The 15,262-nt window shown below is 41.1% G+C and overlaps 1 protein-coding gene across 1 annotated transcript in view; it reads left to right on the top strand.

The window, feature by feature from the left end:
* Positions 1 to 13,846, top strand: part of slc15a4 (solute carrier family 15 member 4) — a 72,144-nt gene extending 58,298 nt beyond the window's left edge. The window contains exon 8 of the mRNA XM_068005755.1: positions 12,618 to 13,846. Within this exon, the coding sequence (XP_067861856.1) occupies positions 12,618 to 12,802 (185 nt within the window). The 3' untranslated portion in view covers positions 12,803 to 13,846. The remainder of the gene's footprint in view (positions 1 to 12,617) is intronic.
* The last annotated feature ends 1,416 nt before the right edge of the window (positions 13,847 to 15,262 follow it).

The raw sequence follows: 15,262 nt of genomic DNA, 5'->3' as shown, positions 1-15,262 counted from the left end.
GCCGAGCTGCTCCCGGCTGGCCCGAGCACCATCTTCTTACCTGTCGCTGTCAAAGTCACCACTGCCCTCAACAACTTCTTCGGATCCTTCCAGGATGTCACCTTGCCTGAACTTACTCACCGCCCCAGTTCCCATTCGAACATTACCACGCAACCCAATCCTCATACAATCTCATGGCTATGTCTCACACGCACCCTCCCATGCATCTCCCTCATGGTCACCCCCACCCATACCAATGCATGCAGCGGGTCACTATGCAACCATCATTCAATCATACCTCTCTGTGTTTTGCCTTGATAGGAGAAGAGATGCCAGAAGGCCCAGGAGAGGGATGATGGCAAAAGGGGACATGGAGGTGGAGACGCCACTCAACGTTCTCCCACTTCTCACCCGTTGCCCCCTCTCAACCAGTACCCGCAATATTGCCTCCTCTCCAGGTGGATTTTCGCAGGCCCCCCGCCACGAACACACCCACTCGGCCATCCGAAAATCGACCCCATGTTCCCTTTTTTAGGGGACATCGCGGCGTTTCTCAGTCGTCTGCACAAAAGAGCCCTGCAAATACACCTACAACCACTCTGCAGCGACACAGTGGGTGGCATCAGGTGTGCGTCTCCATGGTGATCCTCAGGAAAGAGAATTATTGCACAAACCAGACAAGTTTTGCGACGACGTGGCAGTAGTGGTGATAACAAATTTTGAAGTGCTTGGCAAAACAAACAAAACTAAATGAAAATATGACATTCTGTCATACACCCTTGTGCATCCCCTTTGTGCTCACAAAACCTTTGTCTTACGTTTATGGGAGCCCCTACGTGGTGCTACCCCTGTGGCTTCAGCTGAGGTAGTGGCAGGTTGCTCTTGTCCACGCCCTGACCGATGAGATGCTTTGCGCAGATGCCCTCTGGGTTTCGGTGCCCATGAGGGCCCCTCCAAAGATTGCTCCACTTACACCTGTGCAGGGGCAGAATCGGCCACCTGGAGAGGAGGCAATATTGCGGGTACTGGTTGAGAGGGGGCAACGGGTGAGAAGTGGGAGCACTTTGAGTGGCGTCTCCACCTCCATGTCCCCTTTTGCCATCATCCCTCTCCTGGGCCTTCTGGCATCTCTCCTCCTATCAAGGCAAAACACAGAGAGGCGTGATTGAATGATGGTTGCATAGTGACCCGCTGCATGCATTGGTATGGGTGGGGGTGACCATGAGGGAGATGCATGGGAGGGTGCGTGTGAGACATAGCCATGAGATTGTATGAGGATTGGGTTGCGTGGTAATGTTCGAATGGGAACTGGGGCGGTGAGTAAGTTCAGGCAAGGTGAGGATGATGGTTGAGTGGATGTGAGGAGTGATGCGAGACAGTTGTGGTGGCAGTGCAGAAGGAGCTGTGTGGTGGTGGAGGTGATGTGGAAGAAGGAGTGTGGGAGAATGTGTAAGTATACTCATTTTGGCTGACCTGGTTAGGTCATTAAAGCGCTTCCTGCACTGGACCTAGGTTCGGGAGATGTTACTGCTGCTGCTGACCTCCTCTGCCACCTCAAGCCAGACCTTCTTGGTGGCAGAGGCAGACCACTTCCTCCCGTCCACTGGGGAAAAACGTTTCCCTCCTCCTGACCCCATCGAGCAGCACCTGGAGTGAGGAGTCTGAGAACCTTGGAGCAGCCTTGCCTCTGGGCCGCTCCATGCTGCCAATTTGGTTCTTTGCTGCAGGAGGAGCATTGGAGGACTGCCCCTTTAAATAGGGCTCCTCCTGCTGACAGCCTGTGATGCGGATGCGCAGTGCGCCCAGTCGACCCCCCCCCCCCCCCCCCCCAGTGCCAACTGGCCTCCATCCTAATATTGGGCCCTGTGTGTTAAACAGAATAGTGATAGTGTGCTGATCACGATAGTGATCTAGGGTTTATAGTAAAGAAAGAAAAAAAAACATCATTTACATGGCACAGTTCACATCCATAGGATATCCACAGTCAATTAAGTATTTTTAAGGTGTAGTCACCTGTAATATAGGCAAGCACAGTAAGGTCCCACAGAGAGATAAATGACCAGTTAATCAGTTACAGTGGGCAATTTTCCACATTGTCGGGTAGATGCCAGAGTTGTAGCTGTACTGGAACAGTTTGGCTGGAAGTGCGGCTAGTTCTAGAGCACAAGTCTTCAGCACTACAGCTGGGTTGTTGTCGGGGCCCATAGCCTTTGCACTCAGCCGTTTCTTGATATCACGTGGAGTGAATCGAATTGGCTGAAGACTGGCTTCTGTGATGGTGGGGATATTGGGAGGAGGCCGAGATCGATCATCCACTCGGCACTTCTGGCTGAAGATGGCTGCAAACGTTTCAGCTTTGTCTTTTGCACTCACGTGCTGGACTCCGCCATCATTGAGGATGTGGATGTTTACAGAGCCTCCTCCTCCTGTTAGTTGTTTAATTGTCCACCACCATTCACGACTGGATGTGGCAGGACTGCAGAGCTTTGATCTGATCCGTTGGTTGTGGAATCGCTTAGCTCAATCAATAGCATGTTGCTTCCGCTGTTTAGCATGCATGTAGTCCTGAGTTGTAGCTTCACCAGGTTGGTACCTCATTTTTCGGTACGCCTGGTGCTGTTCCTGGCATGCTCTTCTACACTTCTCATTGAACCAGGGTTGATCCCCTGGCTTGTTGGTAATGGTAGAGTGAGAAATATGCCAGGTTACAGATTGTGCTGGAATACAATTCTGCTGCTGCTGATGGCCCACAGTGCCTCATGGATGCCCTGTTTTGAGCTACCAGATCTGTTCTGAATCTATCCCATTTAGCACGGTGATAGTGCCGCACAACACGTTGGATGGTGTCCTCAGTGCGTCATCTCCACGAGGACTGTGCGGTGGTCACTCCTCCTACCAATACTGTCATGGACAGGTAGGTTGGTGAGGACGAGGTCAAGTAGGTTTTTCCCTCGTGTTAGTTCGCTCAGCACCTGCCGCAGGCCCAGACTGGCAGCTATGTCCTTCAGGACTCAGTGGTGCCATCGAGCCACTCTTGGTGTTGGACATTGAAATCCCCCACCCAGAGTACATTCTGTGCCCTTGCTACCCTCAGTGCTTCCTCCAAGTGGTGCTCAACATGGAAGAGGACTGATTCATCAGCTGAGGGAGGACGGTAGGTGGTAATCAGCAGGAGGTTTCCTTGCCCATGTTTGACCTGATGCCATGAGATTTCATGGGGTCCAGAGTCAATGTTGAGGACTCCCAGGGCCACTCCCTCCTGACTGTATATCACTGTACCGCCACCTCTGGTTGGTCTGTCCTGCCGGGGGTCATGACATACCCAGGGATGATGATGGAAGAGTCTGGCTGAAAGGTATGATTCTGTGAGTATGGCTATGTCAGGCTGTTGCTTGACTAGTCTGTGGGACAGCTCTCCCAATTTTGGCACAAGTCCCCAAATGTTCGTGAGGAGGACTTTGCAGGGTTGACTGGACTTGGTTTGCCTTTGTCGTATCCGGTGCCTTGTGGTCCAATGCCGGGTGGTCCGTCCGGTTTTATTCTTACTATGACTTTTTTTAGCGAGATTTTACAACTGAGTGGCTTGCGAGGCCATTTCAGAGGGCAATTAAGAATCAACCACGTTGCTGTGGGTCTGGAGTCATATATAGGCCAGACCAGGTAAGGATAGCAGGTTTCCTTCCCTAAAGGACATTATCGAACCAGATGGGTTTTTATGACAAACTGGTAGTTTCATGGCCACCATCACTGATACTAGTTTCTTTTAATTCCAGATTTTATTTAATTAATTGAATTTAAATTCCCCAGCTGCCATGGTGGGAATTGAACTCATTACTCCGGATTATTAGTCCAGTAACATAACCACTATGCTACCATACCCAGATGGGGTACGGTACATATGTAGCATCACCCACCTCCAACTTTACCTCATCCTCACTGCCAACAAAACACTCATTACATGTCTTTGTCCTTGCCAGGCTCAAATCCACATCTCCGCCTTTTTCACCTCTGAGATTAATTTCTCCAATGATCTCACCAGACTCTGGAACTCCAACCTACGTGAAATTGAACTCATCCAAAACTCCCCTACCCACTTCTTATTCCTCCCTCCTATCACTTAGATTGAAAAAATATCAGACAGCTCCACTGTAATTTAAGTAATGAAAATATTCAAGAGCTTGTGCATAAGGAATGATGGAATGCTTGAGGGTGTCTCTCTGCCAATACTTGCAAAGATTGAAAAACAAAACCACAATTTAAATAACATATAAAAGAGCAGCTAAATCCAGATAAAGGCCACATTGGAATGAAAAAATAGAAGTAACTTTTTATTCCATTCCAATATGATGTTTATCTGGCTCTAGTTGCTTCAGAAGCAGAGTAACAAATCTCTTTTTTTAAAATCCCATTCCAAAAAGAGTCCAAGACTAGAAGCATTTCTGTTTTATACATCAGTAATACTGTTTGGTAACAGAGAAGTTTATTGCAGTATTTTGCTTCTAGGCAAATGCTTTCGTTACATTTTAATATAATTTTACAACTGAGACAACAACTAACTTGACTTGGCAGCTTATAATTTTTTTAATAAGTCAAGCAAATGTTTTGTTTTTCTTGTTTTCAAAGCTGCTAATGTTTATCATTAGTGATTTTTGTTGATGGGTTATTCATGCAATTGTTGAATCACAGATGGAAAAGTACTGTACCAGTGATGAAAATTGATTTTTTTTATGCTGTATAACAGTATATATTTTCCAGCTTGGTGAATAGGAAAGTGATTTTACTACATGCAACAAGCCTAGGTAACCTAAAAATGTGTGCAGTACAAATAGAGAGGAAATGAAGAAAAAATTGTCAATGTTTTGACATGATCAGAGCATTTTGTATATTTTATATAATCAACACTCTGATTATGTTACAGCCTGAAACATTCACCCAGCCATTTTTACTATAAACTAAAAACAACTACTGTTTTTGTTTTGAGTTTTCCTCTTTCAATTTGGAGATTCTATTTTACTGCTAAAATTTGATTTCTGGTTTCACATTACATGAAAGGAAAAGATATAAATTGACCTGTCACTGTTTTTGCCATATTTTACTATCCTTCATGTATTCCATAGGTATGTTGTGTGTATGCCAAAGCTCTCTTGGGAGCCTGTATATGCATAAGTGCTCATGCACATGACCCAAACCAATATGCCAAAACCTTTAGTAATGCTCCATTAGCTCACTGGCGTAGCCTGAAGTACCACGTCAGCTATATCAAGCATTGTTTGACTCTCGCTATAATAGAGCCACAGTATAAAGCACATTTACTGATGCACTATTTCGGTAGATCCCAAAGACAGATGGAATACATAAAATAGTTCAAAGGTTCTACAAGCATTGTAGTCCTATCCTTACTAATTCATGCATATTTTTTCAGGTAGAATGCATTGCTCTAATTGGGTTACTTTCCTAACCAATAAATTTAAATAACTGAAATAATTGTCCCATAGTTTCATTGGTTTAATACATTATGTCAGGAGTTGAAGTTTGAATTAAGATATTCTATTTAATCAAATGTAGGTTAATTTGATTTGAATTTGCTCATTCATTTTTTGTATAAGTCAAGATGCTGCTTAATTTCAAAGTAATGCAGCTCAAATAATTACATGTCTGAACCTCTAAGACAATAGAACTTTGAATTTTAAATTTAGTCATGCTTCTGCATGGGTCACTAGACCTTGCAGAGCATTGGTGGGGGCAAGGAAACAATTAGAAAGCAGTCACACATCAGAGATGGCCATTTCAGTTGGATGAGGCAGACTGAATGGTAGCTACTGTAAGCACAATCTGCATGTACTGCACTAATTTGTTAAGAAAAGGGAGAAATAAGCATCTGTGAGACTTGTGATATGTGGTCATGTATGATTAGTTTTTTTTTACAAAGGTGTATATAATAGTATTCCTTTAATGTATAAAAGGTTGTCACCTGTGTGATCAGTCAGATATCATTTGGATTCAGAAAAGCCACTTGGCCTACCATAAGGAAACAAAATTAAGTTTTCTAGCCAGCACTCTAACTGCAAGTTGGGTTTATCTAGTGAGTAGTTGAGGTTCCAGGTTTGATCCCCAGTTTCTACTTCATTAGCTGAGCTCAGCTGAGGCAGCAGTCAGTGCGCTATGTTTAGTGTCAGCAACTCTGGATTTGGGACGTGGGTAAAAATCGACCAGGTCCCAGTCCTGATTGCTATCTAGTGCTTTCTGCTGGAACTGCACATAGGTTCACATTGGCTTGGCTGTGCTGCCCTTGAACAAATAGTCTATTGATACTCACTGTTAAGATGTACACAACAATAACCACTTGAGCAAGGGGTCAGATCAACCATTACCAGTGAAACTGTACCACAACAGAAAGTCGACAACTTACAGAGAGAAATAAATTAGAGGAGGAAAAAATAAATAAAAATGGATAATGGTACCCAAGACCAAAGTAGTTTAGAATCATTGCCTAAGAGCCATGGTATGTGGAAAATAATAGTGGTAACGTGGAAGGTTAAGTGGATTTACATGTCCTGTCAAAATTTGCATACATTTTCAATTCCTCACTGTTAGTAAGTCATTCACACTGTTTAACATATTGTATAGTGTGGTACAATAATATAATATCCAGTTTTATAATCTACCGTTGATCCTAACCAAGGACACTAAATTGCAAATAAACCAGTGCATCTCAGCCCACACATGGTCTAACTTGCCTGTTTACTGCTGAACATGAAAAATCAAACAAAATCCAAAAGCTTTTTACATTTCAAGCAGTGGTGTGGTGGTGAATAGGACTTTCATGGATTGCTAGACTTGGGTTGATGTAATTCAGGTAATTGGTTCTGACAAAAGCCACATGTCTGTACGTACCCAGAGGGCTCCATGTAATTGGACTTATTGTTATATGTGCCTGGCCTCAAATTTATCTCTGTTGCTTTCCTTCTAAATTTATTGCCTGATGTGAAAAAAAAATCTGCCTCATGTTGTTCCAATTTGCAGATGAACGCCATTATACCCACAGGCAAATAAATACTTATTGCTGTTTTATGTCTGAGAAGGGGTATCTTAAAATGTAAATTAAAGAAATGGATCTTGGTATCCAATTTTCTATAGATTTCCTTTATACACCAGGCACAGCTGTTGCCGTTAGACAAAAGTGGCAGCAATTTTGCACTCACTACGTCAGTGCTACAGCTTTCTTTTGTTATTTGAGCAGTTCCATTGTATGGTCCTGTTCTATTGCAGTTATTGTAGTCTTTTACCAGAAAGAGTGCTAAATTAAATAATGTGCTTGCTAACTTGCAAGCTTATACTTTGTATCAGAAAGATTGCACAACTGGGTGAAACCTACTCATCAGTGAGATACGGAGGCTGCTGCTCACTGTTCATGCCACATGTTGGTAGCCTTAAAGGGCTCCTGAATAAGTGGTGTTCATTTGCTTTTTAGTATTAAATCAATGCTTTCATCAAATTGATTAAACAGCAACAGTGTAGACAGTGCAGCTCTACATTACTGGCATTAGACCAACTGATTTTTGAAATCACCTTGGACTATATTATACTAGTGTTTTTCATTTGTTTAACCTCCAAGTACAAATAATATTATTTCTATCCCAGCGAGAGAAAAAAATAACCTGCACACACAGTCCAGCTTAGAGCTTCATGCCACATGAATCCTTATCCACTAAGTGATCTTCACCCATTCTGATATATAATAATTCCAACTCGATCCTGTTTTTTCCAATGATTGAGAATAGTTCTGTTGATTGACATGCCAGAAAAAAAAGTTTTATACCATTTATGGGTTCTGTTTGTTCAGTCATGTATTCTTGCCACAGTCTGGTAGTTAAGTTTTCAAATTCAATTGTTTTGTGAAGTTTTGTTTTTCAAAGAATGCACTAATAGCCAATGTTACGGTTATATTTTCGGCTTTCTTCCAATGGCTTCAGCTTGTGCTCACAAAGGAAACCTTCACTTTTGTGCATGCTTAGGCTAGGCCCAGAACACCCATCAAAGGTCCTTTGGCTATTGATGCACTGAGCTTTACCTTTTGGGGTACTGCTGGCTGAAGCCAATTTTTTTTTAAAAACTCATTTGCCCTGTCTATCCAAAGTCATATAAAAATATATTACAGAAATCTCCTAAATCGTTTGTTACAAAACTCCAACATCACCAGCATAAGATGTCTACTGTGACCAAAAGTGCCAATTATAGTGTCAGACAAAAAAATCAACAGTACATATTTTGCACATCACTGATATCAACTTTCATAGTGAATAAAGATCAATTAGGGAGTGTTGCCCCCTCTTCCCCACCCCCCCCCATGACAAACTTCTTTAGCTCATTCCTGCATATTAAAATAAATAAAGTACTCTAAGCTGTTTCCTATTTTTTCTCCTACTTTTATATGTCGAGCAAAGAAGGCATACTTACTTTCCAAATTATATTACACTAATTACAGCTTAAATCACCATGTTGAAAATGATTGGCATTCTAAATGGTATGCATATGTGCTTTATCTATGCTAATCTCTAAAAGGAAGGTGAATCTATTCCAAAGTGCTTTGTTAAAAGCTCTAATGGTGCTTTGACTTGAGTATTGTACATCAGAAATATACAGATGGTTAGATTTAATTGCACCATATTTCATGGCGCTGAACAATTACAGTTGCATCATCAAAAAGAGGAATAAAGCAACACCAATCTTAAATTTTACAATTGATAAGCCATTGTAGCATTAGCAGCGTTTTGCTCTATTTATAGTAGCAAATTTGAATTATCATTTTTTCTACTTGATAAATCATTGTGAGCTTCCTGTTGAATACATCATCCTCATTATAAGGCATGCAGTTGTAGCACTAACTTTGTTACAATGCTGCTGGAACTTAGTTCCCAAATTTTTAGTGGTGCATCTTGTATTATATTGTGCCTCAGTCTCTCTAATGCACTTAGTTAAAACAGTGAATACTGTATTTTGATATAAATGCATTAGCTATCGCACTAAAAATAATGCACACGGAGGAATTTCAATCCCTAGGTGTTTCAGTGGAAGGGAAGTGGAAAATTATTAGGCAATCACCCAACCAGCTTTTGTACATCTACCAGCAGCTGCTCAAGAGCAGCAGACACCTAGGAGCAAGACAGCTGGGAGCAAGACATCTGCCTTTCTGTTTGAGGAGGAGTGATGATGGGTGGCAGGGGAGACCTGAAAATAGAAAAAGATGAAATGGGAGGAATAATGTTAAAATGCTATCAATGATACTAAGTCAATTAAATGGCTAAAGTTACAGTATATTTCTCTAAACATTTACAGAATTTTTAAAAAAAAATGAAATCTGTATTTTGAAAGATTAAAGAAGTCTTTTAAGTACTTAAAATATTTCAGTATTCTAAATGTGTGTTTGTTTTGGGGAGATGTCCACTTAACAATAACTATGATTCACAGAAGTAGTCCGTCATTTTTAGATTGGATACAGTGATAGGTACAGCAGGTGCTTCCCCATGAAAAAGTGAAATGCAAAGCAGCAGTACTTTTTATCTTTAATTACCCAACAAGGAATTCCTAAGCAAACTTTCTAGGCAATTAAGTAAATGTGCAATGAGTATCCATTTTCAAAGAAAAGAATTTTCCCAGATATTTGAGTAATATGCAAATGTAAAGAAATTCCCACTTTGACTTTCAAATTATTTACAAATCATTTTCTTTTATATTTTAAAAACAAAAGGAATGAACTTGAATTCAGTATATGCCGCCGTTGTGAAACTGCTCAACTAATTGAAGTTAAACGTTCATAAATTCAGGAAGTGGAAAGTCCTATAGCTTCCAAGAGATGTCAACATCCACCAGGGCTGTGGAGAAAATTGAAAAGTGAAGTATCTGTTTTCTGCCATTGGGGGGAGCAGTACTATCTCCACAGACATTCTAATGACAGACCCCTAGCTACAATGCCTAGTGTAGCATATAATCTCAAATTTGAAATGTTAGTGATATGAGCATTCCCACTGTAAAATGGTAAAAATGTATGGAATTCTATTGCAGTAAAGAAAAAGCAAAAAAAGCTGCAGATGCTGGACTGAGTCGAAAACAGAAAATGCTGGAAACACTTATCAGGGCAGGCAGCCACTTCAATTTCCTGCCCTAATGCCACTCTTACCCCTATGTCTTTGGCCTTCTGCACTGTTGAAATGAAGCTCAACTCCTCTATTCTTTCCTTTTATAATAAATTTTGATTCTTTTGTAGAACCTGCCCCCTGGTTTGTATTTCCAAACTATTTCTAATCCTGAAGCTATTGTATGATTATCTTGGCCTCTTTTAAACCAGCCACTTTTAAAGTGTTGCTAATTATATTTTGTTTTTTCAAAAAAACCCAGGAGTAATTAGACTCTGAATGGAAGTAGGCTTTGGATGAGCAGAGGGATTTGGGGATATTCTAGGTTTTATCACAAGAGGCATAGAATATAAAAGCCAAGAGTTAACAATGAGCCTATATAAAACCTTAAGGCTGCAGTTGGAGTACTGCGTGCAGTATTGGGCTCCAATTGGAAGGATATTGAGGCTTGATAAAGGGTACAACGCAGATTCACTAGGATGCTGCCTGGTATGAGGAAATATAAATTGGAAGAAAGACTTGAAAAATTGGGGATTTTTCATTGGAACAATGTAGATTACAGGGCAGTATCATAGAAGTGATTACAATTTTGAAGGAATGGAAGAGGGTAGGTAGAAGCAGGCTGTTTCCAGTAGTTTTGGGTCTAGAACGAGGGCCATAGATAGAGGGTAAATGACATGGATTGGTTGGGCTAAATGGCCTGTTTCTTCAGTAGCTTCGATGTATTTCTATGTAATGGAGCTCTCAATAGGCTATATGTTGAGCCCATGTAACCAACAACAATCCTGAAGATGCTGTCATAAGTTGCCCTCCAGTAAACATTCATTTTTTTCTTGTACTGTGTTTTAGTTATTTTTATTTTTATTTATATAATATATATATATATATATATTATGTGTAGTCTTGTGGTGGTAAGAAGCTTTGGTGTGAGTGACTCATTAGTAATGAGACCTTTTGTGCAATTGTAGCAAAGGAGTAAATGTTACTTGTTTAACACAGTTCAAATTATCTGAATGCAAAACTGCTCTAGTTCTATACCTCCCATCAAAAAAGTGTACTATATAAAATTTGCTCTTGAATGTTAAAGCATTTCACACTGTGTTGTACTTGATATTGATCTAAATGGTTAAAGTTTAATAAAGAATCCTTTTATATGTTTATGCCTGTAAATATCAGAATGCTATAGAACTAGTAAAGCACTAGAATTCAGAGATAGTACAGAAGACTATGATGTAAAGGAGGCAAACTGCATCCCTCCAATAGTGTCGGTGACCCCTCCCGAGCACAGAATGTGGAGCTCTTCCTTTTTCCAACAGTGACTGGGATCACATGGGGAGGGGGGAGTGACGCTGTCCGGTTGTACGACTCTTGAGCACTGCTCTCTCTCAGTCCAAGAACCAGTATCAAAGTGCCTAAAATTTGGATGCATTCAGGCAACATTAAACCAGCATAATTTTGCTTATACATCATATAATCAGCATTTGACCAAATGATCATCTGGGTGTAAATTTTAACCCCCAAGAACGGGTGAGTTGGGGGCAGGTAGGGAGTAAAAATCCTACGTTTTCAGAGCGGGACCGCATTCTGGCTCCAACACGCCTACTTTTGAGTTTAACCCAGGCAGGTTTGTATGCGTGTGGCGAGCAGACACCAGGAATTCCCGCCCCCACTTAAAACCGGTGGGCCAATACTTGAAAGGACAATGTACCTCACTGAGATACTTAATATTTTGTGTATTGGACACTTAAAAAAAAAAAAAAAAAAATTTTGGGTTTCTCATCACTTCCCATTCACGTCAGGTGAAAACAAGCGGTAAGGGCCGGATCCACGAGGTGAGTGCCTTTTATTGCACTGCTTGTGGACCTGGAAGAGCAGGAGTGCCTCATCCAGGCCCAACAAGCTCACCTGTCCAACAGGACCACTCCCCCCCCCCCCCCCCCCCCCCCCCCCACCCTACTTCGGTATCGTGAACCCCACCTACCCCCAACCTCCAACGACCTCCGATTTACTTTCCTGCCCTCGGATCTTTTCCCCAGCCCACAATCCCTCCCTCCGATCCTGGCTGCGGCCTGCTGCAGCACGCCTTCCTGCCCGCCAGCCAGCCAGCCTGTCAGTCAGACATGAAACCCGGAAGTGTAATTGATTGGCCTCAGGATCACAACCCGCCCATTTGCCTTCCGGGTTTCGCACCATGAGATCCACCCCCCGCCCCCCGCTTTATAAATGCACATCTTTTCTTTCTTTCACCTGTATAACACATGACAATTTAGAGGTTTATTACTGGATTGTATCAGTCATGTCCACAAGTTGTACATTTTCCATACTACTAATTCCAATGTCTTTTCTGTATACATAGTAAAACTAGTATCAAAGTCATCCCAGTTGGTGTTCTTTCAGTGTAGTTCATTAAAAACACATTTTCTATGTTCAGTTTAATTGTGATGGCCTCTTAATTTGCATAAAGTCAATTTTATAAAGGTTAATTATTTCTTCTTTTCCCCCCAGGTAACATTAACAAATGCCATATGGACTACTATTTCTTCCTGCTAGCAGCCATCCAGTGTGTGACACTGATTATTTTTATTATTGTATCTGTGACATATGATCGCCACAAAGCCAAATCTGGTATGCTATCCATTAATGGAAGAAGGCAAAATGGAGAACTGAAGCATAATCAGACCAGGAAATAAAAATGAGAACCACTACCTGTGAAATATACCATTATTAGGCAAATACTTTTAAATCCTTTCTTCAGGCATGTGATGGATTGGGTAGTATTCCTGGGCTCACCAACTGCAGACGGAACCTTTAAGGCTAAGTGGTATTTTGCCTGAATGACTGTTGCATTTCAACAGCAGGAGAAATGGTACACTACAAGCAAGTTCAGAGTTTACTGGCAGGTAATGCAGACTGTTCAAACGTATTAGTATTGTTTCTGTTGGCAAGGCAGCATTTTTTTCAGTTCTACTTCAGCTGCTGATTGCCACTGAAAGAAATCCACGTGACATCCTGGTGTCTGGTAAAGTTCTAGTGTTCAGTAACAGGTCTGTAGTTCGTTTTGAAACTCATGGGTCAACGGTCATTTTTAGCATAAGTGAATATTAGAGTATTTCGATGAATTGGGTAGTCTTTTTACCCTGTTACATATGTTAGTTAGGTGTTAACAAGGTGATGTGGTTTATTATTTTTATCTTTGTTAATATAACTGGCAGTGATGCCCTTTTAAGCTTGTTCACCCCTCCTGTAAAACGACCAAAAATATAATTATGACCTTGGCACTTCTCTAAATCATGTTTACAACTAAAGGCCAAGGGAAATGCATCTTGCCAATAACCAGTTGACTGATAAATAAATAGATAACTGGATTATATGTTACAAAAATTGAAAGCTGTATAATAAATGCTAGCTGATCATCACTTGCCAAATGCATGTATAATACACTTGCACATTGTGGCCAGGCTATGATCTAACTTGTTTTTATGGCTCATTTGAATTCTGTACATTTTTTTTCTGACTAACAAAAACATTTTTTGCCTTACACAAAGCAGTTGAGCAAACCTGACCAATTGGTGACAATTTTTTTTCCTTCCTAACCTTGTGTTTTTAATTTTAATTTTAACAAAGAAATTGAAGGATACATGCCATTGGGAGATGAGCTTTTCAGAGGATTGTTCTGGACACACTATAAGATTGTTGTATAATACCAAATAAATGTAATTTGTTTTAAATGTAAAGCTGCTTCATTGCCCTGTTGCACAAATGGATGAAAAGATGCTGCCAAACTTGCTATGCGTGTTTTTATTTGAGGGTAGTTTTTATTTATTACAAACACATTAACATATGTAAAATGATTTTTTTTTTATTTTTGTTGTGCCGACAAATCTCTTATCCATATTCCTGTTATATGTACTCCTGATTGTCAGCAAGAATTGGGGGGGGGGGGTGGGGAAGTAGGGAAAACTGCAGGAATTCGGGTTTGGTTTTGGATAAACCAACCAAAAATGTAATTTGAGCATTTTAAATCAGTTTTTCCACAGATTCTCAGTTCTTGATCCAACACAATAAGTAGTTACCTGGATGACTAGCCGAGTTGGTAGAATTTACTATCTGTGTGGCTCTGATATTTAGCTTGGGGTCTAGGAGACCAGTGGGAATCTGGGCTTTGGGTTCAGGAAATCAGTGAGATCCAGACTGCCAGCATCTCTTTGAAGAATAGTTTATTTTAAAAATTGAAGAATGTGAGATCTTATCTGGGCACACTGTCAGTGTGATTACAGCAAACAAATTAATAAACAAACAACAAAAACAACTTGCATTAATATTTAACATAAAACAATATCTCAAGGACTGAGCCAAAGCAGCAGATTTTAGGAGGGGTGACCAAAAGCTTGATCAGAGGTAGGTTTTAAAGAGGGCCTTAAAGGATTAGATGGAGGTGGTAGAGGCTCCAGGGAGGGAATTCTAGAATATGGGGTCTGGGTGGCTGAAAGTATGGTCTACGGTGGTGGGGCGAAGGGGGGTGCAAAAGGGCTTGGAGTCAGGGGGTGGATTGTAGCACAAGGGGGTTACAGAGGGAGAGGGAGGGGTGAGGCCATAAAGGAATTTAAAGACAAGGATGAGAATTTTAAATTTGAGGCATTAGGGGATCAGGAACCAATGACTTGCTGCAGGATAGGATACAAAGTTTATAAAGCATAGAGGATGCGGGCCTCATCAGGTGGGCATTGGAATAGTTGAGACTGGAGCTGACAGGCTTGGATGAAGGTTTCAGCAGCAGATGAGCTGAAGTATGGGCAAAGGCAAACTACGTTACGGAGGTGGAAGTAGGCAGACTTTGTGATAGAGAGGACCTGGACTCAGAAGCTCATCTCAGAGTGGATCGTTTAAAGGCCTATCTTTGACTTGATCCACTGGGCAGATGTGGTGTAATGCCTCAAAGCATTTATGCTTAGATTTATTCTCCAAGAAAAATGTACTCTTTAGCCCATAAATTCTTAGACAAACTTCAGTAAGTGTCTGTCTGATGTTCAGTTGCATTTACTATTCCCATTATATATAAAAATAATTCTAGTTATTTTATGACCAGTACACTTCATTTTTGAAACTTTAGAATCCAGAAATGTTGTTGCTTGTAGTAGGGATCTTAGTGC

The sequence above is a fragment of the Heptranchias perlo genome, chromosome 25, assembly GCF_035084215.1.
Source record: "Heptranchias perlo isolate sHepPer1 chromosome 25, sHepPer1.hap1, whole genome shotgun sequence".
Taxonomy (NCBI): domain Eukaryota; kingdom Metazoa; phylum Chordata; class Chondrichthyes; order Hexanchiformes; family Hexanchidae; genus Heptranchias; species Heptranchias perlo.
The sequence above is the reverse complement of the archived record's forward strand: the minus strand, read 5'-3'. Positions and strand labels throughout refer to the sequence as shown.